General features: G+C 52.3%; 10 protein-coding genes across 10 annotated transcripts; 5 read left to right on the forward strand and 5 right to left on the reverse strand.

Annotated features, from left to right (window-relative positions):
* Positions 1–1,687: 1,687 nt before the first annotated feature.
* On the reverse strand, positions 1,688–2,319 carry COCSADRAFT_174270 (uncharacterized protein; the record flags this gene model as incomplete). Its single annotated transcript, XM_007705116.1, has 2 exons — positions 1,688–1,869; positions 1,920–2,319. 2 exons carry the CDS (start codon positions 2,317–2,319, stop codon positions 1,688–1,690), a joined length of 582 nt encoding a protein of 193 aa, XP_007703306.1.
* A 360-nt stretch (positions 2,320–2,679) lies between these two features.
* Positions 2,680–3,949, forward strand: COCSADRAFT_237502 (uncharacterized protein). Its single transcript, XM_007705117.1, has 2 exons — positions 2,680–2,815; positions 2,889–3,949. Exon 2 carries the CDS (start codon positions 3,110–3,112, stop codon positions 3,728–3,730), a length of 621 nt encoding a protein of 206 aa, XP_007703307.1. The 5' UTR covers positions 2,680–2,815; positions 2,889–3,109; the 3' UTR covers positions 3,731–3,949.
* Positions 3,950–4,556: 607 nt separating this feature from the next.
* On the reverse strand, positions 4,557–8,098 carry COCSADRAFT_237488 (uncharacterized protein). Its single transcript, XM_007705118.1, has one exon. The coding sequence runs from the start codon at positions 7,932–7,934 to the stop codon at positions 4,656–4,658; it is 3,279 nt and encodes a 1,092-aa protein (XP_007703308.1). The 5' UTR covers positions 7,935–8,098; the 3' UTR covers positions 4,557–4,655.
* Positions 8,099–9,060: 962 nt separating this feature from the next.
* COCSADRAFT_39651 (uncharacterized protein) lies at positions 9,061–10,410 on the reverse strand. The gene is made up of 3 exons (XM_007704886.1): positions 10,113–10,410; positions 9,940–10,053; positions 9,061–9,867 (listed from the first exon to the last, which is right to left on the reverse strand). Exons 1-3 carry the CDS (start codon positions 10,143–10,145, stop codon positions 9,553–9,555), a joined length of 462 nt encoding a protein of 153 aa, XP_007703076.1. The 5' UTR covers positions 10,146–10,410; the 3' UTR covers positions 9,061–9,552.
* A 1,150-nt stretch (positions 10,411–11,560) lies between these two features.
* COCSADRAFT_39653 (uncharacterized protein) lies at positions 11,561–13,036 on the forward strand. Its single transcript, XM_007704887.1, has 2 exons — positions 11,561–12,682; positions 12,780–13,036. Exons 1-2 carry the CDS (start codon positions 11,859–11,861, stop codon positions 12,811–12,813), a joined length of 858 nt encoding a protein of 285 aa, XP_007703077.1. The 5' UTR covers positions 11,561–11,858; the 3' UTR covers positions 12,814–13,036.
* A 700-nt stretch (positions 13,037–13,736) lies between these two features.
* COCSADRAFT_163363 (uncharacterized protein) lies at positions 13,737–14,716 on the reverse strand (the record flags this gene model as incomplete). Its single annotated transcript, XM_007705119.1, has 2 exons — positions 13,737–14,491; positions 14,599–14,716. The coding sequence occupies 2 exons, from the start codon at positions 14,714–14,716 to the stop codon at positions 13,737–13,739; spliced, it is 873 nt and encodes a 290-aa protein (XP_007703309.1).
* A 317-nt stretch (positions 14,717–15,033) lies between these two features.
* On the reverse strand, positions 15,034–17,041 carry COCSADRAFT_149300 (uncharacterized protein). The gene is made up of 5 exons (XM_007705120.1): positions 16,605–17,041; positions 16,185–16,551; positions 15,869–16,129; positions 15,448–15,815; positions 15,034–15,391 (listed from the first exon to the last, which is right to left on the reverse strand). The coding sequence occupies exons 1-5, from the start codon at positions 16,852–16,854 to the stop codon at positions 15,135–15,137; spliced, it is 1,503 nt and encodes a 500-aa protein (XP_007703310.1). The 5' UTR covers positions 16,855–17,041; the 3' UTR covers positions 15,034–15,134.
* Positions 17,042–17,619: 578 nt separating this feature from the next.
* COCSADRAFT_124224 (uncharacterized protein) lies at positions 17,620–19,352 on the forward strand. Its single transcript, XM_007705121.1, has 4 exons — positions 17,620–18,129; positions 18,185–18,607; positions 18,657–19,072; positions 19,128–19,352. The coding sequence occupies exons 1-4, from the start codon at positions 17,848–17,850 to the stop codon at positions 19,327–19,329; spliced, it is 1,323 nt and encodes a 440-aa protein (XP_007703311.1). The 5' UTR covers positions 17,620–17,847; the 3' UTR covers positions 19,330–19,352.
* A 1,441-nt stretch (positions 19,353–20,793) lies between these two features.
* Positions 20,794–21,975, forward strand: COCSADRAFT_149306 (uncharacterized protein). The gene is made up of 3 exons (XM_007705122.1): positions 20,794–21,067; positions 21,128–21,530; positions 21,586–21,975. The coding sequence occupies exons 1-3, from the start codon at positions 20,896–20,898 to the stop codon at positions 21,884–21,886; spliced, it is 876 nt and encodes a 291-aa protein (XP_007703312.1). The 5' UTR covers positions 20,794–20,895; the 3' UTR covers positions 21,887–21,975.
* Positions 21,976–22,036: 61 nt separating this feature from the next.
* Positions 22,037–25,291, forward strand: COCSADRAFT_183877 (uncharacterized protein). The gene is made up of 3 exons (XM_007705123.1): positions 22,037–23,117; positions 23,168–24,893; positions 24,949–25,291. The coding sequence occupies exons 1-3, from the start codon at positions 22,333–22,335 to the stop codon at positions 25,129–25,131; spliced, it is 2,694 nt and encodes an 897-aa protein (XP_007703313.1). The 5' UTR covers positions 22,037–22,332; the 3' UTR covers positions 25,132–25,291.
* Positions 25,292–25,293: the final 2 nt, after the last annotated feature.

Here is a 25,293-nt window from a genome sequence, read left to right on the forward strand (position 1 = left end):
ATAATCTGGGGTAAGGCGGTTATCCATCACCTTCCCCTAAAAGAAAACCCTTGTAGGGGATATCTTGGAGGGCCGGGTAGTGTGACTTGGCCTATGACAATGCCATATCCAGTGTGATCGCTCATGTTGGGCTAGACCACAGTCTAATCCACATAGAGCTACATTTCCGAAACATGAGGCTACAAAAGCGGTACTGAAGATCGCTGGTAGATAGTCCGGTGGTATAGTATAGGTAGTAGAAGACAATGCAAGATTGTCGGCTAGCCCAGAAATGTAGTGGTCACCGGGTCGGCCCTACACATATTAGTTCCGTGCAGCGCCTTCTAGTCATGAAGCAACGCCAGCAAAAGCATGTGACGTACGTTAGCCGTTGCGAGACCTGTAGGCATGCTTTTGCCATTGGCCCGGTCCTCTTGAGGGTCCAATTTCCCAAGTTCGCCGTTCGTCTCGGCCGCAGCGCCACAATGTGGAGTAGTCTTAGTAGGAGGGCCATGCGTCGCAGTGCATCAAAGCCGCCCTATGATGTCTTCCAGAAGCGTAAGCCTCAAGCGCGTGGTCAAGTTAGCCTACCGGTTTCTAGTACACCTTTTTACAGTGCCGAGCCTGTCTGAACTGGGGCAGAGGTGGTGCGTCGTGTGAGACTGTCGCAAGACACAAATCTCAAAGGTCGGGCTCCACAAGAGTGCATTCCTTGGACCTACCTATTCAGAGGCATGTCTGCCGAAGGCACTTGAAAGCCGAGTGCTAGTCCCGGCTAAACCAGGCGCGTGAACTCTTGCAGCACATTGGACGAGAACATCAAAAATACAATTTCTCCGACCAGCTTCCCTATCGAATCATCTCCGAGGATTTTGCTTAGATTAAGAGATCGGGCCAGCTGCTGTTCTGAGGTCGAGAGGTGCCCAGTATCGTGTGCGCCGGAGATTGCAACGTTGCAAGCGCCTCTTCTATTTCCCCAGATATGCCGCAAGCGCCTCACCGACTACCCCAGATCCTGCATAGCGGAGCCTAAGCTAAGGGTCATGCAAGAACAGCAGATCACAGGGTCAGGGTAGGATAATTCAAGTGGGCTCCAGCACGTTCAGTCATGTGTTGCAACCCAACCCTCCACTTCAGGTGATCTGCCAACAGCCAACACAGGTGGAAATGTACCGAATGGCTCCACACTGTACCAAAGTTCAACAGTGAATTTGATGTAAGATTCAAGCGGTCAGGCAGGTTCAAAGACTTGTGACCTCGGCCAAAGTCGGTCGGCTCTGTCTTAACCTGGAGAAGGCGACGGCGCGCACACCGGACTTGTGCTTTGCCTCCCCGTCGTCGTCGTGGATTCATGACGTCCACGGTGTTTTCCGCTCGCTGCAAGATGTCGCGCAGGTGGGTATTGCTCGTTCAAGTGCTGAATGTCACTTCACGCCTAGACGTTTGTCAGAAGGCGAACTGCATCCTGCCGGGTTGCACAAAGAATCCGCCGATACGTAAATTGTATGACAGATTTCCACGCGAGAGGCGCACCTCCTTCCAGAGCGATCCAAACTTTTGGTTGACCTCGTGGTTGCAGCAAGACGAGGCAACCTGGTATATGTCGAGCACTGCTGGGAATTCAATAACGTAAGAACAAGGTTGGTACCACTAGCAAAGTCATGTCAACACACATGGGATTCAACTCGCGTAACCTGTCTGGAGGCATTCATAGCTTTACCGCAAGTTTTACAAATAACCCCTCACCGATCGTATATACCGTACCGTTGCCGTCTTCAAGTGTTGCGCGAATGAAGATCTTCCGGTCGCCTCCTTCTACCCGCTCGATCTTTGCAGTGCAATAGAGCAGTCCAGGTGTCGGTAGTGGCTTCTTGTAGGTCGTGTTTAAGTCTGCTCACGTTTAGCTCATGTGCGGAACTAACATAGCCAAGGTAACGAACAAGCCGTGTAATAGTCCGGGACCTTGACAGCTTGTCCAAGCTTTTGCGCCTTCTCCACCTTTGCATCTCTATTCTGGGTGACGATCACGCCGCAGAGCTCGTCCATTAGTGCAGCCTGGAACCCGCCATGCGCAGTCTGAGGATATCCATCGAGATCTGACCCTAGATCGAGAATTGTCCTGGTCTCTAGAAATGGCATCTCGCCCTCCGTCTCTTGACTTGGTAGAAATGATAGAAAGGTCCGTATTGTAGAATCTGTTTTGAGCGTTTTGCCGAAAAAACCATCTTCTCCTGAGGGCTTCGGTTTGCGCGAGAAAGTGCTGATAAGCTTCCAATTCGGATCATTGATCAAGGCAGCAGCCCAAGAAACCGAGGATATCCTCGGCGTGATTTCATCCATCATGAAAAGCTTTAGTGATTCCGGCCGATCTCACCGTACCAGAAAGCAGAGCAATTGTTGTGTAGCTTCTAGACATGATCGCGAAGCTAGAAGCATGGGGTAGCAAAGATGCCGAGGTGAAACGTGGGGGAATTGTCAAAGCTCAACACAGTCAGCCGCAACGACATGACAAAAAACTAGTCAGCAACACCCTTCGACTTTCGGGTATCGGGCAAAAACAACAACCGCAACAAGAAACGCCAGCCATGTTCGCGTAGCAGCGCCCGTTGAGGCTCGAATTGTTTTTCGTCCTGCAGGGAGAGGGGAGATGGACATTCAGCTCTTGAACTCCCGAGTGATTACTACCACGCTCCCCGGAGGATGCAAGACGTCATGTCCATGCGCTAGACTGCAATACCGCGCCTTTTCACATCACTACGTCAAAGAAATGTATGCCACAGACGACTAGATCCCTCTTTAGGCTATAGATGTAGACGTAGATGATGTAGTTGCCAAGGTAAACCTAAAGTGATAGGCTCCATCTTTCCCCAGATTCCATTGCTCACATAACAGCAACAACGTCCCAACAGTCGATTTCTACTCTCTCAATCCCCATCTCACCCGAAACTCTCCAATACCACAAAACAAATCTGATACCAATTCTCCGATCAGAAAAGAGAACAAGGAACAAAACAAGTTCCTGGGAAATACAAAGATCAAGAAAGGTCAAGAACAACTCCTAGGAACCCCAAAAAATCCGGGCCTAAACCACTTTCCCACAAAAACACACTCAGCGCAAACTTCCTAAAAAATGGTCAACACATCTCACTCCCGTTCTGTCCGCGGCACCCTCTCGCACCCGTCTTCCTCCTCTCCGTCTTCCTCACCATCCTCCTCCCAACCTCCCCCAAGCCTCAGCGACGCCACAAGTCTAACCCCCGAAAACGCCTCTATCCGGCTTCCACTCCACGACTCGGCCCCACCACCATCTCCCTCGAAAACCCCCGCCTCTTCTCCTTCTCCCGTAGACTCAGCTTCTCCTGCAGACTCAGCCCCCACACCAAGCACCCCCTACCGCACCCTCGGCACCGCAGCAGGCGGGTCGGATAAGAGGGCTGTAGGAAATCGTGCGGTGGATGCCGCCGAGGGTACCGCTAGGGATTCCGCTCAGGGTGCCGCTGGTACCACTGGTGATGTCGCTGGGAATGCAGCGTTGAAGGCGAAGGGAAAGGGAGAGGGGGAAGAAGAAGAAGAAGAAGAAGAAGTGCATAGTCGACGGGTTAGAGGCACGCTGGGGAATAAAAAGCGTGAAGGGAGGGTTGAGAAGACGATGTTGGGGGATCCGGCGAGTTTGACGGTTGAGGGTGGGGAGAAGAGGATGGATGGGGGGACGGAGAGGGAGGGGATGGGGAAGAGGGAGAGTAAGTTGTAAGAGGGGGGGAGGAGGGTAAACTGTGGGGGATACAGTCTGAGTGATATGGTTGTAAAAGAGAAGCCAGGGTAAGGGAAGTGTGCTGTTTCCGTAAGAGTTTGTCAAAGAAGAAAATAGAGAGAACGACAACGACGTGCATACACGGATTTGTCGTTTTTTCTTTCTTTTCTAGGGAGGTTGCGGTTCATGCATGTTGCTATAACTTTTTTCATATTTCCTTTCTTTCTTCTCAACCAAGGTCAAAGCAACTCATCAAAAAAAAACATCTTTCACATGTTTAAAAAAAAGCAGGTACGATTTAAAATATTTGATGAGTGTCATAACATCGTCGCCTAATCATTTAACCCAAGCAAAAAAACAATTGCATGTTAAATATCCCTCACCCCTCACCCCCCCTCCCCAAAAAAGTTCCTCAAAACCAAAACGTCTTTCGCTATGCTAGAAGAAGAAAAATGCTATGCTTTGTGAATTCAGAAAAACTCTCACACACATACATACACGCACACACGCCGGTTTGAATCTAAAAGACTGGAGAAGGAAAGAAAGAGAGAGAAAGGAAAAAAGGTCTTCTACAATTCTCCCCCCTTCCGGAGAAATTGTTGAAGAAAAGTAAAAGGAGAGGAAGGGAGAGAGAGAGCGCCCACGCAAAGGGTATATCGTAATTATGGTACAAGAGAAACAGAAAAGAAGTAAACAAATGCCATCTTTCTTCAAAGGAAAAGCCATTTTTTACCCATATGTATGTGTGTGTGTCCCCTTTTTGATGTTGCGCCGAGAATAAGACAACGTCCATGAACCAAGGGAGGAAAAAAACGCTGCAAAATGTTGTGTGGGCCATAAAAGTTTTTGAAGAAAGGAATTCTTTGCATGGTCTTGCCACGGAGCGAATTTTTTACTGCAATAGTGGACGGGGGGAAGACTTGCTTCACTTCATACCCATTTTGCGGAACTTGCGGGATGCGCGACGGCGCAGGACGTTCATGCCCATGGCCTTCCGGAGGCTATCTCTGTCGCCATCCTCGTCATCTTCCACCTGGTGTCCATGATGGCGCCGGCCGTTGCTGTTCTTTACAGAATTTTGATGGGCAGTTATGTTTTGTTCACGCCAGAACATACGTTTCTGATCAATTACTTGTTGTGACAGATTGCCAAAACCCTTCTTGACGAACGCCAGATCGTGCAAAATGTTCGGGTCCAGACAGCGCCTGGGCAGTGTTTGAACGGCCATGAAGATTTCACCATCGCCTGGACGGTACTTTCTAATTTCTGGCTCGCCGAGCTTGAAAATAGCAAGGGCGTAGCGGTACAGGGCGCGTGGGCCCTCGTATAGAAAAGCGTCCCACACACGAAGGACGGTTTCAATTGGAAGCACACCGACGAAAATGCTCATGAACCAAGACGTGCACGAAAGAGCAACAGTAGGTTGGCGTTGGAACTTGGAGTTGGGGTGAGCGTAAGAACCAGCGCCGGTATTGATGAGATCAGTATCATTGATCGAGGCCCAGACCTTGGGTAGGTAATCCTTGATCAGCATCATGAGAACGTTGACCTCGGTATTCGCAAGGCTACGAGCGTGTGCGCCTGGGAGATGATTTTGCGTAATGATGGTCAAGAGGATGAAGGCCTTTTCCTTGTCTTGCTTGAGGAAGAGCAACAGAAGACCAGCGATGAAGTTGAGTGATTGGCAGTATCCAATGTTGGGGTTGTTCAGAGCGAAGCATGACAAGACCTCGCGAAGGTCTTGAATCAGCGCAGGCTCGTCATCGTCCTCCCCGTCTAGCAAATCAGTCGCTGGTTCGGGTCGGAAATGAATATTGTCGGGAAAAGTTCTGTCCAGGTCGCGTTCAATAGCATCTTTGTCGTCCTTGTTGAGCTCATCTCGTCGTAAACGGGCTACAAGCGATTTGTAGAGACCAACGTTTTCTTTTTGTGTGATCATGTGCTGACCGCCAGAGTAATACCACCACATGGCGCCTCGCCACTCAGGAGGATAACCCTTGCGTGCATATCTCTTGACCTTCTCGCACATTTCCGGGAATGTTGTCGGATCGTCGGTTGGTAGTCCTTGCTTGTTCATCAAAGCAATCCATTTACCACGTCGACGTGCAATGTGCTCTTCGTATCTTGCTGCCCAAGCATTGTACTCTTGGACACTAATCTTCTCAGAGGCCTTTTTGAAGCCATAACGATCCCTTTCTACAGGGATAGTAGTTTTGCGCAGGCCGGGCATAACTACGGGAATTGGGAGCCCAGAAGACATGTCAGAGTCTTGGACTGGTTCTGGCTTACTTTTAGCCGGAGCTAACTGGGCCATCTTGCCCAGATCGAGCAGTGCGCTCTTTCGATCGAAGACACTAGTAGAAGCGCGACGGGGGATTGTCTCGTCTTCGTCAAGTTCCGGGAGAGGCTGTGATCGCTGCGCTGGCGGAGATTGCGGGCCATTAGCACCAGCACTCGAGTCATGTGAGAAGGTACGGGAGCGGCTGGGTCTTTTACTGTGTCGCTTCGAGTAGGCTTCAATGCTTGCCCAATCTTGACGTGAGAGTCGAGATCTGTTAGTGGGCAATTGAGGAAGTCCAGATATTTCATGACGAATGTTATCCATCTGAGAGCGGCTTGTGTGAGCGCTCTTTGAATGACGATGTCCTTTGGCATTCTTGGCACTTGTCAAATTCGAAGTTTCAGTGGTTCTGAGTGACAAAGCCTGTAGGGTGACTGAGACACGACGGGGCATATCTGCGCTGGACCGTTTCATCGTGGCCGACAATCTCTTTTTGGGAAGCTGCACTACTGCTTGGATGGTCCGTGGTGTATACGGAGCCTGGTAGGGGCTCGCTTGACCCTTGTGCATGTGGTCCACTTGCAGCGTTTTTGGTTCTATGGCGTTCGCGTTGTGTACATCGAGATCAGAGCCTGACTCAGACGTCGTACGGATAGTTAGCAGCTTTTTCTGCCCGGTGTGATTCTCTGTTGAGTCTTCTGCGCGTGGGTAGGGCCGTTCATCCCATCGCTTGAGACTTTCATTGGATTGAAAGGAGTCGAGAGAGTCGAAATCACGGGAGGGTGTCTGAGACAGCTCAGGTGGTTCAGAGTCGAGGCCACTGGGCGAAGGATTTCCAAAATGGTCGTCATGTGGCTCGACAATTGGGCTGCGGTCATCATCCTCTTCATCGTAGTAGTACGAATCGAGCACATCACTGACAGCGTCTAGCTGTTCTTCTTCCTCGGCAATGTTTGAAGTAAGCATTGTTTCTGGAGAGTCATCCCGATCCCGTTTGCGATCTCTTGACTGGTCTCTTGAATACATGCCACTGTGCAGGTCGCTAGCAATAGAGCTACGAGCAGTAATGATGCTACTTCGTTCTGTGCCGCTTGTCTCCATTAGGCTAGATGAAGCATTTGTGAATCCAGATCTAAAGCTAGCTCGTGGCTCCTCGTTTCGGAATGGTCGAGCTGGGGGAGGATAGTAATCGTTGTGAGACCAGTTGGGCACGCCTCTGTTGGGTTTGTACGTGCCTGAGAGATTTGCCCGCTCATTTGCACGATGCTGTGCGTAATCTGGTATGGAGGTTGCGGCCCTCAGCGAAGGCTGAAAAGGCGGCGGCTGAAAAGACGATTGGGGGCCAGTCATTCCTCGGGCTCGGAATGTCGCAGCTGGGGGGCCTGGCAGATCTTCGTTGGATGAATTCCATGTTGGGCCATTCGAGTTGACTGGATTGCTAGCCAAAGGATTGAAGATGGTGCGAAGGTCGGGCGAGCAAGGGGAGCTGTCCTGACGTGACATTACCGAAGCGCCTGTTGGGGACATGGGTATTGGGGTAGAAGAAGGTGGGTTTGCATGGCGGGGAGAAGGTACGGCGGCATGGCGGAGGAGAGAAGGGGCTCTTTGTCGTAGAGAGTATTTGGGCGAAGGAATGGTCGGGCTGTCGGCAGGCGTTGGACTGTAGGCGGGACGGTCGTAGGGCTGGGCGGCTACCGCGTGCATCTGGAGCTGGGTTGGGTGCTTTGAGCGGAGCGCGCCAAAACCTTTTGTGGAAGCATATGGTATCTGGGGTTGTGGTGAGGCAGGAGGAGTGTAGTCGGTTGGCGAGGCTCGATGGTGGAGGACATGGGATAGGTGGTGTGGAATGGCCGTGTCAGAGTCCCGTCCAGCACTGGCAGCTTGGGAGACGCCAGGAGCGACGCGCAAGAGGGTGTCACCCATTGCGAGGAGCAGAGGTGGAGATGCGGTGATAGAGGAGGAGGGCGGCAAGGGCGCTCATTCGGACGGGGTACAAGACTGCTCGGGACTGGAGGTTCGGGAGGACATTCTGGGGGGGAGCGGGCAGTCGAGGTAGGGCAGGGCGTTGTTGAGGAGTGAAGGTGTCGTGTGGGCGTGTGTCATGCGGCGGTGGTAGTCGCTTGGACAGTGGGTTCGCCGGGTGTCGCAGCGTCCGGAGTGGGAGCTGTGGTGCAGGTGGATGAGTGAAAGGCCCAGGTGGGTCTCAGCGTGGGTGCGGCAGGTAGATAGGGTGTAGGGTAGGCAGATGAAATGGAGCCGAACAGGGAGCGTGTCGTGGCGCACAGGCACCGGGGGAATCAGACGGTAGTGAGGACGGAAGTGCGGCCAGTGTGTAGCAGGAAAGACTCCTTTGGCCTGGATGGACGCTGGACAACTGACTCTCTCCAGGCTGCCAAGACGCGACGGCCATGCCTCCTCATCCCCGATGCCTATAGCCCGACTAAGGGGGGCCGCGCCGCGGGTCGAGCGTTTCAAGGGCCACCACGGAACTCGTCGGAGAGAGCGTTCATTGCCTGGGCTGTGACGGCCCAAATGGGCGAGTCCTGCATAAGCTCTGCGGACGAGACGACGACAACGAGAACGGCCGCTGCACTACCACTTACTCAACGCCCATGGCGATAGCACGATGTGATGTGATGTGATGGAGTAGAGAGGAGGAGCGAAGGGGGACGCGTGCCAGGCCAATCAGCGGCCGCCTGCTTATGCGCCTCTTTTTGGCAGAGCCACCTGCACCGCCAGGGCACTGCCAGAGCACCGCCATCCATCAATCCCACTGCTCTCTCTCTCTCTCTCTCGCACAGCCATGGCAGCGGCTCGACTGCAAGCACTGACTGTGGGATAAATAAATGGCAGCCGACGCGCACACGTTCTTAGCGTTTCGTTTCGCAGAGGCCATGGCCTTGGGCCTCGGGTGCCCCGGCTACCCTGCGTTGCCCTGCTTTGCCCTGCACGGGGACTGTGTACTACATACTTGGGTCAATCAAGCAGTCAATCACAACACAGACAGCACACGGTGGTTGCTTGGCCTCGCCAATAGCATACCAAGACACCAGACTATTATTCAGAAAACATCACAGTTGGGACCGCGCACAGGCATAAGCACGGCCAAGATAGGCAAGCACCGAACCGCAGCAGCCTTGTCGCGCGCGCTTCTAGAAGGCCGCGTTTCAGGGCCTCCCCGGCCTCTCACCACCCACGCGGCTCGCTTCGTCTGCCATTGCCTTGCTACCACGGGAGATTTGCCATTTTGCTCATGACGACATGCCGCCGTTGTCTTCATTTCATTTGCCTTACTTTGCTTTGGTAAACACGCTACCCTGCCCAGCCGTCCTGCTTGCACGTCGATGCGCTGGAGACATGGCGATCTGCATGTACACGCCATGCTTCTTTGCCCACCGCCCACCCAGCGACCCATCCGCATGCAAATTTCGCCAAACGCCAACCATGCAATCAATGTGTAGCTGTTGACCGCCGTCCTGTCCAAACTGCCTCCTAATCACCCTTCTCCCTGTCCATGCGCCTGCCCACGTGGCCGAGGCCCTCATTTGGCATAGCGCTTGACCCAGTCCTTTGCGTTCTTGTCGAACTCCTGGCGGTTCTCCCGGTACTCGTTAGCAATCGACGGCTCAATCGCATCGTCTGGGTTAGGCTCGATGAGCAGCGTCTGGATCAGGCGCAGAACAGAAACCACCTTGTTTGGTGGCTTCCACTCGTCCGCGCGTAGCAGGCCCAAACACATGGAGCCCTTGTCGTCGTTACTGACGTTGGGATGGTAGATCTTGGTCCGGAAGCTGACCACGGGCGGCTTGAACGGATACTCGGTTGGGAATGTAATCTCGAGCTTGAAGTGGCCGCCCTACATAGACACAGTCGTCAGCGGGCCATGCTCCCGTATGCACGGAGGCTGCTTGTCAGCAAAAACACATACAGCATATGCAGACTGCTCGGGACCATCCATCAGCACTTCCCATTTGGTCATGTTCTGTTCGTCAAAATTGATCTTCATGCCCGGCGGGGTGTCAGCCATGCATTCGCCGTACTCCTGCCCAGCTGTTAGCCGTCTGGCTTGTGCGGCACTACACAGGACCATCACAGGCTTGCCTTTAGGATGCGCTTCTTGGCTCCGGTGCTCATGGTGGCAGTGCGTTGGTCGACCGTCAGTCGTGCACTAGGGTTCGATGGCAAGCTGCGACGCCTGGTCTTGCCGGCTCTGTATTCCGGAGCAGCAACGAGTGTTTCTATGGCACAAGACAAGACAAGTGGCCGAGTCGAAATGAATGAATGAATGAACGAGCACAAGCTTGGTGGGATGGTATGTATGTATGTACAGCGCAAGCGGTGTGCAGTGGCACAGGATGCGTGCGTGTTGAGTGTGGAAGAGAGAAAGATGGATGTGGGGAAGGTTGGCTACGAATGACGAGGTACTTTGGGTTGGGATCCTTAGTCAAAGCTCCGCATGCGGGCCGGCAGAAGGGTCATCAGCTTTCACTGGGTGGTGGCTGCAGGTGCTCGCTAGCATTTGCTCGTCGTTTTCAGTCTGCGCGATTGTCCCTACTCTACTACTCTACAGAGGCGAGCGAGCAACTTGTCTCTGCCATGGGCATTGTGGCACTGGCAACCAACGACGTCATTGGAAACACTCGGAGCAAGCCCGTATCGGTACTACTACGCCGCCTCATTTAATACTTACATTGGAACAAGCGAGCCCTCCAGGCGCAACCCCGGCTTGCTCGCGACTCTGTTGTTTATATGCATGCGTCTTTGCAGCTGAAGACACTTGGGCGCGCCAGATGCAAGTGGAACAGCTTAGCGGTTAGCGGGCAACAGCGAAGCGCCCGTTGTGAGGGCAGCATAAGACTGGCCCGCCGTGATGCAGAGTAGCTCGGCATGGCATTGCAGAGCGGGTGTTTGCAATGCAACTCGACGGTTATGCTCAGCACCTCATACAGAACTGGCACCCAACATGTTCCACGATGGCGGAATGACTCACGGCTGTGCACAAGCGCAACTCAATGCCCCCGCGTTTCCAAGTGCTTCGTCTCCATTGCCGACTTGCACGCACTCTGCTGCGCCTAACAAACTTACTCGTCGTCACATGAGTCACAAAGGCTCCCAGCAGGCGAAGCGCCCAACTGCAACCAACGGCTTGATCCGTGTGTCACGTTACACCGCGACATGAACGCGATGCGCATCCTTCACAGCCATTGCCCAACACGGCCTCGTGTCTGTCAAGATCGGACCCCACCCAGCCGATCATGTCTTCCTCCCGGTGTGATCCTGGCCTTGGCGAAACTTGTCACGTGGCCCTCGTATCGTCGGTGTTTCGCTTACACTTCTCACCTTTGCATTCGTGTCCAAGTATGTACATGGACCAAACAAACACCACGCATAAGCCACATTAGGCTATACCCGAACAAAGTACCGAATCAAAAGGCTGCACACAACGTTGCCTTGCTGCCTGATTCCCACCTGCATCCAGTCGTGCCGCCGGCCGTCGCCATCGACGAGTAAAAACATCCATCTGCATGCTACACAGCCCAACGCTAGCCGTCGAGGCTGCAGGGATGCCACTTGGCGACGGCAGTATTTAATCGTCGGCCTCCCCGCCATCTCGGCCCTTACGCCTCACGACAAGCGAGTTCGACAACTAAAGTGTGCTTTGTCTTCACCACCAGTGTGGATAAACACGCTTAAGCTCTTCGAATCCTCACTGACTTTTCTCCCCCGAAAGGTTTGCGAGTTCGAGAGTTTCCAGAGCTCCCAACTTCACATGAACGTTGCGTCACACTAACCTGTCCACTCTTTACGAGAAACAACCCCCCCTTCGCTTCAGTCGCTCGCTTCATCATGTTCGGGAAGCGTTCTTTGGCTAGTTCAAAGGACAAGGACCGTTCAGGCAAGATCACCAAGCAGCCGAAGAGATCGTTTCGCGATGCCTCCAAGCAAAAGGCCATGGCCGAGAAGCTGGATGCACGCAAGGACAGCCCTATGATGAACGGAGGATCACCGCAGTTGACCTCTGCCATTGTGACGGTCATCGTTGGTTCCGACCAGCGACTGTTCGCGGCCCACGAAGATGTACTGTGTCATTCTCCGTACTTTGCTGAACTGCTGCGGAGCCAGTTCTTCGAGTCAACTAACCGCCGCATCGATCTGCCTACGGAAGAGCCTGAAATATTCAGTTGCATCCTCGAGTATCTGTACAAGGGAGACTACTACCCCCGCCTTGTCCACGACAAGCGGCGCCAGACCTGGATGCTCGAAGGTGCAATTGCCTCACCCGACCCCAACAAAACCGGCGACCGCGCTGCCGCAGTCGAGCCAACATTTTTCCACACCGGCGTGGGAGACGTTCTTCTCCGTGACACTGCCGTGTACTGCGCTGCCGATCGCTACGGCCTCGAGGAGCTCAAGAAGCTCTCCCTACGCAAGCAGGGCCTGCAGAGCGGGATCGAGGTCGGAATAATCCTGCGTAGTGCGCGCTATGCCTACGAGAACACGCCGGACAGCGACTCACGGCTGCGCGCTCATTACCTCGCTCTGATTATCCGCAGTCGGAAAACCTTCAAGCGTAGTGGAACCATGCAGATGGAGATGGAGATGGGAGGAAAGTTGTTCTTTGACTTGTTTGTGGCTATGTGCAATCACGTCGATGATCTTGTGGATGCGAGGTATGCCTTGCGCTTTTCCTCTCTGTCTTGAACGTCTTCTTCATTTGATATATACTTCGCCGTGATGTAAAACCTTTGCCACTGACACTTGCCACAGCGCCTCCGCTCGCGGCACTCCCAGGACCATCTGAAGACTCGGTTGCACACTAGTCCTATCACTCGTCATTGTATACAAAACGCCCCGACAAAATACCACACAACCACCCTTGCACACACATAACCCGGAGTATCACACCCAAGTTGAGCCTAAGCCTTGATCTCCGCGTCAACCCCAAATTGCCGACAAGCGACCCAAAAACCGTGAAAACTACCAAAAAAACATGGAATCGGAGTAATAAGAGGGGTTGATTCCCTTTTTCTCTTTTCCCTGCTTTTCGAATCGGCGCACTAGTTGTTGTTTGCATCTCCCTCCTCCTCGCACCTCGTTCTGCTACTTTTTTTACGTCCTTAGCAGTGTGGTACTTTTGCTCCCTCTCATCTCCTCTCCCCGAAGATTTGACCAAAAAAAAGCAACCCCTTCAAGATTTTTTTTCCCTCCCACCAGTTTTTTAACGACATCATGGCCAATTTCTTGTTTTGTTCGCTCTCCCTTTTTCTCCCCCTCTCTTCTCCATAGAGAGGAGTACAACTGACGAAACTGTGTTTCCTTTGTTTGACGAAAAGGGGGATGGATGGAACCGTTGTTCATCGTCGTTTATTTACACCCGCGGGGGGAAATCTTTTCTTCCAAATATCTTCGGAATGCTTGGTTTTAATTTATATACATCTGCGATGGTTGGTTTGTGTTGCATCGCGCTGGAGAACTTGGGCTTTTCCTTTCCCACCTGGTGGAGAGAGAAGGTCCTTCGTCCGATGTGGTGTGCGCAAATTGATTGAGACCGCTTGAATAGGATGCAGATTGTGGAAGGAATAGTCTTAGCGGTGGCAATAATGAGAAACCCCAGGCCGCCTCTATATCGTTGTGTTATTTTTTGCATTCATCTGCGTGTGATATCGTGTATCTTTTTCTAATGTCGACCTGATCTATATCTATTATCATACCAACAGCTCCACCCTACAATCCAACCTCAAACGCCCCATCAACCAAACTCCAAAACTGCTCCACAATCTCCCTTTGTCCCTCGCCGCCTCTAACGGCCAAATACCTCTGCCCCTCAACCTTCGGCTCCCAATTCCCCGGATTAGCATCCACCATAATGCCCCCAGCCTCTTTCAAAATAACCCATCCAGCACAAACATCCCACGCCCAGCACCCAGCCTCCCAGTACACATCAAGCCCCCCACTAGCCACACCACACAGATTCAGCGCCGCAGACCCAAACGACCGCAACCCATGCACCATCCCACCCCCCGCCTCCTTGGTCGCCGCCAACCGCTTAAACGTCTCACTCTTCACCTTGAAATCATTCCCACTCCGATCACTCCCCCACTCCACAGCCACAAGACACTTATCCAATCCCTCCAGCCTTGATGGCTCACCTCCCAACGGCAGTTTCGTCGTGCGATTCAAATACGCGCCCTGCCCCTTTATCGCCGAATAAAGCGTTTGCGTAAAAGGATTATATACAACGCCGACGACGGGCTCACGGTTCACAGCAAGCCCCAACGAGATGCAGACGTAAGGGTAGCGATGCACGAAGTTCGTGGTGCCGTCGATGGGGTCGCAGATGAAGGTGGGGTTGGCAGTTAGGACGTCACCGGGCTTGTAGGTTTCTTCGCCCATGAAGGAGAAGGCTGGGTAGGTGGTGCGGAGGGAGGACGAGATGAGGGATTCGACTGCGCGGTCGGTTTCGGTTACGAGGTCGACGGCTAGAGTTGAGTTAGTATAGGTGTGGTTTGGAATGGAGGGGTTTGGGGACGAAGAAAGGTTGGTTCTGGGGTGAGGATTGGAGAAAGAGAGGAAAGGTGCTGCGTACAATTCTTCTTTGAACCCGACTCGGATGTTGTTGGTTTGGCGGCGACGATGCGTTCTCCTGCTTCTTTGGCAATGGTGATCATGAAGTCGTGGATTTCGTTGAGGTTGAGGTCTGCCATTTTGTCGAGCGCTGCCGGGAGGTTGAGAGGGGGCAAAGGAAGGATTGGAGTTTGGGATTGAAGATGAGGTGAGAGCTTTCGTTACGTACGAGTGTCCAATGTTTCTTGTTCACCTACAGCTAGCTACCCTTGTTACCCCTCGGCGGGGCACATGCATGGTCCACTTACCGTACCACGTGGGGTAATAGCGATTATCAACGGGCGTACTCGTGTCTGGTATTTAGTGTTATATGCTTTCTACTTTGAGTAAATTCAGTGGGATGCTGTCTTGTTTAAATAACGAAAAGAAATACTTAGACATTATTTTTTATATTCATAGAGCGTTGCAAGGCAGCTAAATACTATAGATCTCATTCAATTGAAAATAATCTGGAAGCATTTCCTCTGAACATCAGGATTTTAGTTTGTCTGTAAACTCTTAAGCCTTGGTCTCAATTGTATAACCGCCGACCTTCTTTTCCTCCTGTTCCATCTCCTCGGCTATAACATCAGCAGGGATACGGTCTGGTGTTTGGTTGACCAAGACGAGCATCGGACCAAACGCCAACGCCATTAGGCCAAACGTGACGCAGAAACCAATCATTGGTGATGTTTTGATCTGAGTATTCATGCCATATGAAATAGCCTGGCCGACGGCTTCGAGGGCGCGGAATGCAGCACCATTGCGAACGTTCGCTATACAAGGTCAGTTTAGAATATTCTAAAACGTGCATGAAATGGGGATAGCAAACCCTGAGCATCAGTCGCAAAAGAAGAGAGCAGCCAGTACATGTAAGACTGCGACAACGGGCCTGTGGTCTGAACGAAAAAGTATGGCAGGAAAGTCCGCGCATATCTCGACTCGTCCCAGTCAATCTTGCCAGGGTTGTGACTATTGAATCCCGCTTGAATAACGATTGACCAGATATAAACACCGAGGTTCAGGAGGACGACAGTCAGAAGACCGATTTGAGCACGACGACGCTGGTTCACGCCCTTCATGTCAAGAATGAAACCCAGACCGAAGCATCCGACGATGCAGAAAAATGGCGATATCAGAGAAGAGAGAGCACGCGCACGGACGCTAAAGTAGGTTGCAAGATAGGTCGACCAGGTGCCACTGACTATTCGTTAGCAAAATTGTAGCCTTACAAGAGAAACTTCGCAACTAACCCGTAGAAAAATGACCAGATAGCCCAGAACGCTGACAACAAGATGAGTTTTGAAGTCATCGTGACCTTGATCTGCTTGATCTCCATCTTGGTGCCTATCTTCTCAGAAACGAGAATCCGCGTTCCGTCTGAGCGGACTACTCTCTCAAGTGGCGAAATAAGGAAGGCGAACGGCAGTGCCATGCACTCGATGATAAGGAAGGCGATGTAGGTATCCGGTGTCACACCTCCAACGACACCCTTTTCGTGATTCTTTGACAGACTACAAGTACCAACATTAGTTTTGGTTTTTGAGGATTGAAACGGCGATATCTTACTTGATCGCTCCACCCACCAGTTGTCCCAGATTACGGGCAACAATCCAAAGAGCCAGGTACTTGCCGCGGGATCCTGATGGAGCGAGCGACATGATCGTACCAGATTCAGCCACGTACCATGTTCCTGTTCCTATGCCAGTGAAGAAGCCGCCTAGGATAAGGTACCATTGGTTACCAAATTTTGAGTTGCAGTAGTATGAAGAGCCTCGGATAGGAAATGAGCAAGCGCCGATAACGAGAGCCCATTTTGTGCCCAGCTTGTTCACGATTGGACCTCCCAAGGCACAACAGAGTGCAAGCATAGTGTAGTTGACGGCGGTTGCAATGTTTGAGGTTTGAGGAGTAGCAAGACCACCTCCACCAAGACCTGGAATCATGTTAGCCATAAAGCTAAATTGTACATGGACCAAATAAGCTAACCGGCAATAGCATCAGCCATGGCGGGACCACAAAAGGCCTGAACACTCAACAGAAGCATCTGCGTCAAGCTGTTTTGCCAAACTCTTTTCCATAGTGGCACAGTCCGCGCATATTCTTCTTGGTTAACCCTCTCATCCGCGACTTGATGCGAGGGTAGCGGAGCATTCCATGGGTCGTTGCCCTTGGTACGAAGGGCATCGTCGTCGCCACCAGCGTGGGTGTTGGGAGGAGCAGCGTCAAACTTGGACATCTTGGGCGATTCCAGCAAAGATCACCAAAGAGTATTGCAGCCAGAGGAATACTGTGAGATCAACCTCTGAACTGAGATGGTCCCAAAGAAGCCTCTCACGCAACCCTTTATATATACGATCATCATCCCGCAACGTCTGCCATGCTCGTCTATCATACTATCTGACATCCCGGCTTATCTGTGGATCCTGGGGCTAAATTACCCCGGGTTGGGGTAAAGCCAGTCGTTCTATCCAGCTGATAGGAACTGCGGAGTCCATGGTTTCGGTGACAAGCGGAATGCCGAGAGGAACGAACGTCTGGAAGATCAATCAGACTAGGCTTAATATGGTAGTGCGAACAGTCGGGAAAAGTGGAGGCAAGAGCTAAGGCCGACAAGGCATGGTAAAGAGACGCTAGACATGGCAGACAGGCCTTGTGAGGCTTGTTGTCGGGCCTTTGCGGTTGTAAAGCAAGGCGCGAGTCAGTCGTTACATCGCTCCGCGGGTGACTTGGTACCTCGATAGGACATTAGCATTGTTGATATCAGATCGGATCCAGTGTAGACCCAGAATTATGTTATCAGGGCGCTATGTGGAAATAAAGCAATAGCACATTGAGTGCTCCATCTTTGGAGACACGGGATGGCCCCTCATTGAATGACCATGTGCTGACATCTAACGATCTAGCCTTATTGGGACATAATAACAGTCGGGGATCATCAAGCGAGAGCCAAGCGCCATCTCCATTGCCGAGTGTCGCCTCCAACCGACGGTACATGGAGTAGGAAACCTCGATTACTTAATTGAAACTTGTTTGAGCTCGCAATTGAGCGGGGAATATGCCTCAACATCGTATCATCGAGCTGGTGGCGTGTGCAGACTTCATTGATACTTAACCGGCGGGCGTTTGGGGCGTGACCCATTGTGGATTGCCTCTGATCACGACTTGCGCCTCCGTCCAGAAAGACTTTCAGCTTCCCAGGATTACGACCATAGCCAAGTGTTAATTCGATATGGCACCTTCAAGAGTGAACGCTTCTGTTATCGTTGTCGGTGGTGGTGGCACTATTGGCTCCTCGACAGCTCTTCATCTTGTGCGCTCTGGCTATACACCGTCAAATATCACCGTCCTTGACACATATCCTATTCCGTCATCGCAGTCGGCCGGAAATGATCTGAACAAGATCATGGGAATTCGCTTGCGGAACAAGGTCGATCTCCAGTTAAGTCTTGAAGCTCGGCAAATGTGGAGAGAAGATGAGCTATTCAAAGAGTATTTTCATAATACCGGGCGGGTACGTACAACAGGCAGGATGGTATATTTGCAGCTATAGACTGACAGAAGCATAGTTGGATTGCGCTCATGGCGAGACAGGACTTGCAGATTTGAAACAAGCATACCAAGCTCTTCTCGATGCCAACGCTGGACTCGAGAAAACAACGGAATGGCTTGACTCTGAAGACGAAATTCTCAAGAAAATGCCGCTTCTAGATCGCGAGCAGATCAAGGGCTGGAAAGCAGTCTACAGCCAAGATGGCGGCTGGCTCGCTGCAGCAAAAGCCATCAACGCGATAGGTGAATATCTACGCGACAGTGGAGTCAAATTTGGATTTGGTGGTGCTGGGTCATTTAAGCAACCTCTTCTAGCTGAGGGAGTGTGCATTGGCGTCGAAACAGTAGATGGGACGAGGTACTACGCTGACAAGGTTGTACTTGCAGCTGGTGCCTGGAGTCCTGTATTAGTTGATCTAGCAGAACAGTGCGTTTCAAAAGTAGGTCTATCCCAAAGTACTGCTCCATATCTAGATCTGACGTTATTAGGCTTGGGTATACGCCCACATACAACTCACACCCGAAGAAGCAGCAGAGTACAAAAACGCACCTGTAGTATACAACGGTGATGTCGGCTTCTTCTTCGAGCCCGATGAGCATGGTGTCATCAAAGTTTGTGATGAGTTTCCAGGCTTCACGCGATTCAAGCAGCATCAGCCATATGGCGCCAAAGTACCAAAATGTATCTCTGTGCCCAGATCGGCAGCAAAGCACCCGACTGACACCTACCCCGATGCTTCTGAAGTGAGCATCCGCAATGCTATTGCGACATTCCTGCCCAAGTTCACTGAGAAGGAGTTATTTAACAGACATCTGTGCTGGTGCACGGATACGGCCGATGCGGCGTTGTTGATGTGTGAGCATCCCGAGTGGAAAAACTTTGTGCTTGCTACTGGAGATAGCGGGTATGTATCTCAAATCTTGGTGCTTTGAGAATAAGTACTGACTGACTCTGCCTAGTCATACTTTCAAACTATTGCCAAATATCGGCAAGCACGTTGTGGAGCTGCTCGAGGGTACGCTAGCAAATGATCTAGCACATGCGTGGAGATGGCGGCCTGGTACTGGCGATGCGCTGAAGTCGAGAAGAGCAGCGCCGGCAAAGGACCTATCGGACATGCCTGGTTGGAAGCACGATGAGGTTGTCAAGTCTAAATTATAGCGTGCTGAGTATTTTTCGCTGGGAGCTATGAAGGCTCTTCATCTAGTATGTTCAGTATAGTAATTAGATCTAGACATTTGTCATCATCCAACGGAAGTAGAGTTAAACTCTTACTCTTACATATTCCTTGGCATTTTGGTAAAAGAAGATACAAACCACTACGGCACCCCTCCGTATCTTGAACAGCAAGAGCAAAGCGTGTCTATCAGGTGAGTGTTCTAAGGTGTGCTTGCCGAATTAGCATGGCTTCCATCTCTCAAGTCAAGCTTCCAGTGACGGTAATCATGGCCTTCAAGAAGCAGCAGCCGCCAAGGTCAGTTCGAATATATCGGTGAAGGCCAGTTTAGTAAGGTTGGGCAGGTGTACCTGCGTTTAGAGATTGCTAGGAAAGCATGATTCAACTCAGCCGGCAGGAATGTTGATAAACCAACTGCCTGTCTCTGGGGCCCTTAAGTACCCCCACTTGTCTCTATCTCCACTCTTCTTCTTACTTCACGGCATCGTTATCGCTATTCAACAACCCACCACTTTTAACTTTTGTATCAAGTCCATCGCTAAAGTCACAACCACCAACACCTCTCATTGCCAAATCCACGATTCCGTTACCCATCCGCCATCCACGCAACAGCCCTCGGTGCAAACACTTCATCACCAGCTCAGCTAGAAATCCCTTGGAGCGACCATGGAGGGACGAGAACCAGAAATGCCGCACGGTCCGGACGAACGCACCCCACTCAACCGTTAGCAAGCGTTGGGCATTTGTGTCGGCGCCCTTGCTCTCGTCGTCGCTATCGCAGTGTTTCAAGCGTGCTATTTTGGTTGGAGATGCTGGTGTACTTGTAACAAGGACACAGACGGAGCCGATGCACCAGCAGCAAGGACGATTGGACATGGTTCACTTCAAGTCGACAACATCGAGCTGGGTACGATCAACGTAGATCGAGATGCGACAGACCAGACACAGTCTGGACCACGCACAAGTCTACCAAGTCTAGCTCTACCCGGTCCAGCTCTACCACGTCCAGCTCAGCCCAGTTTGGAACACACCAGGGCAAGAAACTCAGAGAATCGGCGAAGCAGCAACGGGCAAAGCGAACGACGTCGAGTGTTGCGAGAAGAAGCTGTTGCGATAATTGAGAGAGTGTGAATGCAGCCTTGGTCTCAATCGACATGGTCGATGTTTGTTGGAGTTCTTAGAGGCTCAGGCAATGGGAATGAATGTTTCTTACCAATGACAAGATACATATTTTAGTAATCCAATACAGTACGTGTTCATGATCAACTCCATTGCCGACGTCTATTCTTGTGACTCTGCCTACGAATGCAGGGCGTAGTTGATGTAACAACAGCCATGAATCTGCACCTCGAGTAAGCTGGGAACACGCTAGCGGGACGGACCTCGGCATGTTGAGCAGTGAGGCCGGGGTTCGCGGTAGAACTACTCCGCATTTCAAGAATGGCTAACTTCCATAAATCCTCATAGTCCCTACCTGTTTCAAACTCTGGACTTTTGAGTTTCGCTTGACTAAACTCTCGACTTGTGCCATTACGTGTGTATAGCAAAACATGTCGTCTTCGAAGCGCGTGGAGCAGATTGCTGGTCACCTCAACTACCCTAAGGGTATGTTGGCGGGCCAGACTGCCATTATTACTGGATCTGGACAGGGAATTGGAGCCGAGGCGGCGAAGCTGTTTGCGAAGGAGGGCGCAAAGGTTGTGGTTGCTGATGTAGACGCAAGTGAGTCAATGGAGTCTATATGGAATATTCCGCGAGCCTATTGCTGACATATACACACAGAAAAGGCCGAAGCGGTAGCTAGTGAGATCAACTCCTCAGGCGGCAGCGCAATAGCAGTAGCAGGCGACGTGCTCGACGACGCCTACATCAAGACACTGATCTCCAAGGCGGCCGAGTTTGGCGGAGGCAAGATCCACATCATTGTCAACAATGCGGGCTACACATGGGATGGCGTCATCCACAAGATGACGGACAAGCAATGGCAGACGATTGTCGACTTGCACGGAACAGCGCCCTTCAAGATTGTGCGCGCTGCAGCGCCGTATTTCCGGGTCAAGGACGGCGAGCCCAGGAACATTATCAACATCTCGAGCACAAGCGGCTTGAACGGAAATGCTGGGCAGATCAACTATGCGCTGGCCAAGGCGGGTGTGCAGGGCATGACCAAGACGATTGCCAAAGAGTATGTCCTCTGTAGTCCCCTCTCCCCGGCAACATTTATCCTAACGTATATCTAGGTGGGGCCCTCAGTTTGGCGTGCGGGCAAACACGGTCGCTTTCGGGCACATCCAGACGCGGTTGACGGCAGCAAAGGAGGCGGGCGCATTTGTGACAACGCCCGATGGCGAGAAGGTGGCACTCGGAATACCACAGGCGCAAAAGAGTGCCGTCCCAGAGGGTCAGCTGTACGCCGACATTCCGTTGCGCAGGCCAGGGACAGCGACGGAGGCGGCGAGCGCGGTGTTGGCTGTTGCGAGCCCACTGTTTAGCTATGTCAACGGAGAGACGATCAAGGTCACGGGTGGCCGGAACATGTAGAGGACACGAAATTGAGTGTGACTGCGTCCCAAAGTATAAATAATAATAATGGCAATGGTGATTCCAGTCTCAAACGCGGGCTGCGGTGGAATGGAATGGGGGGTTTCGAGTACCAAGGCCTTGGGACATGACAGGGACTCGGCGACGGACGCTGATCCGCAACGCCATCCCCAGACGCCTCAGCCATGGTCTTTCGGCAACATCGAGACCAGACGTAATCACTGGCCTTTTTCTACTGTATTGTCGCGCCTATTCATACCCGCTTGTTGCCGCCATTACTCATAGCCACCCCTTCCAACATGTCCATGTGCAATCGGTAACCCCATTCCATCCACCTGCATCGCTCGTACCAAGCATTTGCCCGCGGGCGAGCATCCCCTACCTACCAACACGTTGCGCAACGCCGCATTTAATCCCACCAGGACCACGGTCCTCACCAGCTCGCCATGAGCGACGAAAAGCACAACTACGTCCGCGAGCCCTCGCCGCCCCCCATCCCCACATATGACGAGGCCACCTCGTCGCGCAATGCGCCGGCACGCCTAGGACCAAACGAAATCAGCGACGACGCCGAGCGGCAGGGCCTCCTGACCCCAGATGTTCGCACACAGTCCGACTCGCGGAGACGCAATGGATACTACCAGCCGCCCTCGGTCCAGTCGGTCGACGATGGCGACTCGGACCTGGGTAGCCCGGTGCGGGAGAGCCAGGACGAGGACCTGCGCCAGACCATGGAGGAGATGGAAATATTAGACCCTGAAGCCGTAGAGGAAGGAAGGTCGAGGAGGAACCGAACGCGAAATCGCTTCTCGAAGCGCTTCAACAGCATACGGCACTCGTTGTCGAATTGGAATCTGCCCCGGATACCATGGCCGTCATGGCGTCCTAACTTCAGTGCCGTCACTGACCACATGCCCACTATATCCGAGGAATACAGACCGGGATGGGCCATGTTTGCGCGTCTGCTCGGTCTCTTCGTCATTGTCATACTCGTCTACTTCCTGGTTGCCAGCGAGGTGGTGCCCATGGGCGGCGGCTTCGGCACACCCTTTAATCCAGAGTGGATACGCCAAACTGCCGTCGAGGGCGTCGAGAGCTGGCGCATTGAGAAGAATCTCGAGTACATTACGAGCTACGATCACATTGGCGGCACAGAGGGAAGCTACGTGCTGGGACAGTGGATCGAGGGAAAGTTCAAGGACGCGAATATGGATACTTTTACACATGACGAGTATGTCAGGCGGGTATCGGGAATTTCTCACAGCATGCTGACTTGGACAGATACTTTGTTTATATGAACTACGCAAAGAAGAATGGCCGAAAAGTTGCCATTGTCAATCCACCCGATAAGGCTTGGGAAGCAAAACTGGAAGAACCGTCCGTTTTCAACCCACCGAAAGCCCAGACGCCTGCCTACCACGCAATGTCGGCGTCTGGAAATGCTACTGGACCTCTGATTTATGTCAACTATTGCCACAAGAAGGACTTTAAGCGGTTATGGGACAGTGGCATTGATGCGCAAGGTGCAATTGTGCTCTGCCGATACTACGGAACACAGCCAGATTTGGCCATGAAACTAAGGTCTGCACAGAATGCGGGCGTAGCCGGTGTTCTCGTATACTCCGATCCGGCAGACGATGGGTTTAAAAAAGGCAACCCCTGGCCTGATGGCAAGTGGCGACCTGGCGAGAGCGTACAGCGAGGCTCAGTTGCCCAGACCAACATGATTATTGGAGACATACTCACACCTGGAAAGCCGAGTTTGAAGAAAATGGAGCGCATGTCCCGGGACAAGAACCCAGCAGTGCCAAAAATTCCAAGTCTACCCCTGTCATGGAAGGATGCGCAGAAACTACTCCAGTCACTCAAGGGCGTTGGTGAAGAACTTCCAGATGAGTGGGTCGGTGGTGTGCCAGATATTGGCGACAAGTGGTATTCTGGCCATCCGGAAAAGTCACCCAAGGTTTATATCCAAAATAATCAGGATGAAGTGGAGCAGCAGCGTATTACAAACGTTTTTGGATCCCTCAAGGGTACAGAGGACCCAGGCCGGAAAATCATCATCGGAAACCACCGAGATTCATGGTGTTTTGGCGCAGCCGACCCTGGCTCTGGTACAGCAGTCATGCTCGAGGTTGTACGCGTACTCGGCGAGCTTCGTGCTCAGGGCTGGCGACCTCTGCGTACTATCGAGTTTGCATCCTGGGACGCCGGTGAGTACAACCGCATCGGATCGACCGAGCACGTCGAAGCGAATGTCGACGCCCTCCGCGAAGGTGCCATCGCCTACCTCAACCTCGACGTCGGCGTCACAGGCGACAAACTTTGGGCCAACGGCTCCCCCATCTTCCAACACGCCTGGAGCCGGATCCTCGACCGTCTCTCTGACCCCCACGAGAACAAAACCCTCCGCGAACTCTGGGACGCCTCCAACAGCAAAATTGGCAACCTAGGCGCAGGCAGCGACTACGTCGCCTTCCAAAACATCGCAGGCACCTCCTCCCTCGACTTCGGCTTCTCTGCCTCCACCTCCCCGAAAGACGGACCTGCCCACCCCTTATCCCACAGCTGCTTCGAAACCCTTTCCTGGATGCGCAAATACATCGACCCCTCCTTCTCCTACCACACCCTCCTCACCCAACTAACCTTACTCCTCATCCTCGAACTCGCCCAAGAACCCATTCTCCCCCTTAAACTCGACGACTACGCTTCCGCCCTCCAGCAGCAAGGCCAATCCCTACTCGACTGGACTGAAAAAATCAGCGGCGGCGCCGATTACGATATTGGCATTTTCCAGCCGCTCGTCGATGCGCTAAGTATGCTTAAGAAGAGGACCGAGGCGTTTGGCGCGTGGGAGCAGAGCTGGTACAATCAGGTGTATGCCACGGGCGGCTTTGAATCCAGTGGCGTTACAATGCAGCGCGTGAGGCATAATGCGAAGATTGCAGCGGTGGAGAGCGATATGTTGGATTTGGCGAGGGGGAAGGAGGATAAGGGTCCTCATGGTGTAAGTGTTCTTCTTGGTAATTTTGAGGGACACACTTGCTAACGTGATGAATTAGTTGCCGAATCGCGATCAGTTCAAACATGTTCTCTTCGCCCCTGATCTCGAGAATGGGCTTGAAGCTAGTGTTTTCCCGTTTGCGAGAGAGGCCATTGCGACTAAGGATTGGAAGAAGGCGGCTGAGGCTATCAAGATGACGGCTGATGTGTTGAATCGTGCGGGAGAGAGGTTGGGGCAGTGATCTCTCTTTCCCCCTTTTTTTTCTCTACTTTTGCACTTTGGCTGAGACTTTAGAAATTTTGGGGGCTGGTGAAGGAGAACAGGTGATTAGATAATGGAGTGTTTTTTTTATGAGACTCTTCTACCTTGTTTTCTTTTGGGGGTATGAGAGTGTGTGGGGGGG

This window comes from Bipolaris sorokiniana (genome assembly GCF_000338995.1).
Source record: "Bipolaris sorokiniana ND90Pr unplaced genomic scaffold COCSAscaffold_13, whole genome shotgun sequence".
Lineage (NCBI taxonomy): Eukaryota > Fungi > Ascomycota > Dothideomycetes > Pleosporales > Pleosporaceae > Bipolaris > Bipolaris sorokiniana.

Bases quoted from the DNA above. Each gene is read 5' to 3' on its own strand.
- COCSADRAFT_39651 (XM_007704886.1), bottom strand. From the start codon at position 10,145: ATGAGCACCGGAGCCAAGAAGCGCATCCTAAAG. The intron at 10,054-10,112 runs GCAAGCCTGTGA...ACAGCTGGGCAG, and splicing joins CCAAGAAGCGCATCCTAAAG to GAGTACGGCGAATGCATGGC. The intron at 9,868-9,939 runs GTATGTGTTTTT...GTGTCTATGTAG, and splicing joins CCGAGCAGTCTGCATATGCT to GGCGGCCACTTCAAGCTCGA.
- COCSADRAFT_39653 (XM_007704887.1), top strand. From the start codon at position 11,859: ATGTTCGGGAAGCGTTCTTTGGCTAGTTCAAAGGACAAGGACCGTTCA. The intron at 12,683-12,779 runs GTATGCCTTGCG...CACTTGCCACAG, and splicing joins GATGATCTTGTGGATGCGAG to CGCCTCCGCTCGCGGCACTC.
- COCSADRAFT_237502 (XM_007705117.1), top strand. From the start codon at position 3,110: ATGGTCAACACATCTCACTCCCGTTCTGTCCGCGGCACCCTCTCGCAC.
- COCSADRAFT_124224 (XM_007705121.1), top strand. From the start codon at position 17,848: ATGGCACCTTCAAGAGTGAACGCTTCTGTTATCGTTGTCGGTGGTGGT. The intron at 18,130-18,184 runs GTACGTACAACA...ACAGAAGCATAG, and splicing joins ATTTTCATAATACCGGGCGG to TTGGATTGCGCTCATGGCGA. The intron at 19,073-19,127 runs GTATGTATCTCA...GACTCTGCCTAG, and splicing joins CTTGCTACTGGAGATAGCGG to TCATACTTTCAAACTATTGC.
- COCSADRAFT_149306 (XM_007705122.1), top strand. From the start codon at position 20,896: ATGTCGTCTTCGAAGCGCGTGGAGCAGATTGCTGGTCACCTCAACTAC. The intron at 21,068-21,127 runs GTGAGTCAATGG...ATATACACACAG, and splicing joins GGTTGCTGATGTAGACGCAA to AAAAGGCCGAAGCGGTAGCT. The intron at 21,531-21,585 runs GTATGTCCTCTG...ACGTATATCTAG, and splicing joins ACCAAGACGATTGCCAAAGA to GTGGGGCCCTCAGTTTGGCG.
- COCSADRAFT_237488 (XM_007705118.1), bottom strand. From the start codon at position 7,934: ATGGGTGACACCCTCTTGCGCGTCGCTCCTGGCGTCTCCCAAGCTGCC.
- COCSADRAFT_183877 (XM_007705123.1), top strand. From the start codon at position 22,333: ATGAGCGACGAAAAGCACAACTACGTCCGCGAGCCCTCGCCGCCCCCC. The intron at 23,118-23,167 runs GTATGTCAGGCG...TGACTTGGACAG, and splicing joins GATACTTTTACACATGACGA to ATACTTTGTTTATATGAACT. The intron at 24,894-24,948 runs GTAAGTGTTCTT...GTGATGAATTAG, and splicing joins AGGATAAGGGTCCTCATGGT to TTGCCGAATCGCGATCAGTT.
- COCSADRAFT_149300 (XM_007705120.1), bottom strand. From the start codon at position 16,854: ATGTCCAAGTTTGACGCTGCTCCTCCCAACACCCACGCTGGTGGCGAC. The intron at 16,552-16,604 runs GTTAGCTTATTT...ACATGATTCCAG, and splicing joins CATGGCTGATGCTATTGCCG to GTCTTGGTGGAGGTGGTCTT. The intron at 15,816-15,868 runs GTTAGTTGCGAA...ACGAATAGTCAG, and splicing joins ATCTGGTCATTTTTCTACGG to TGGCACCTGGTCGACCTATC.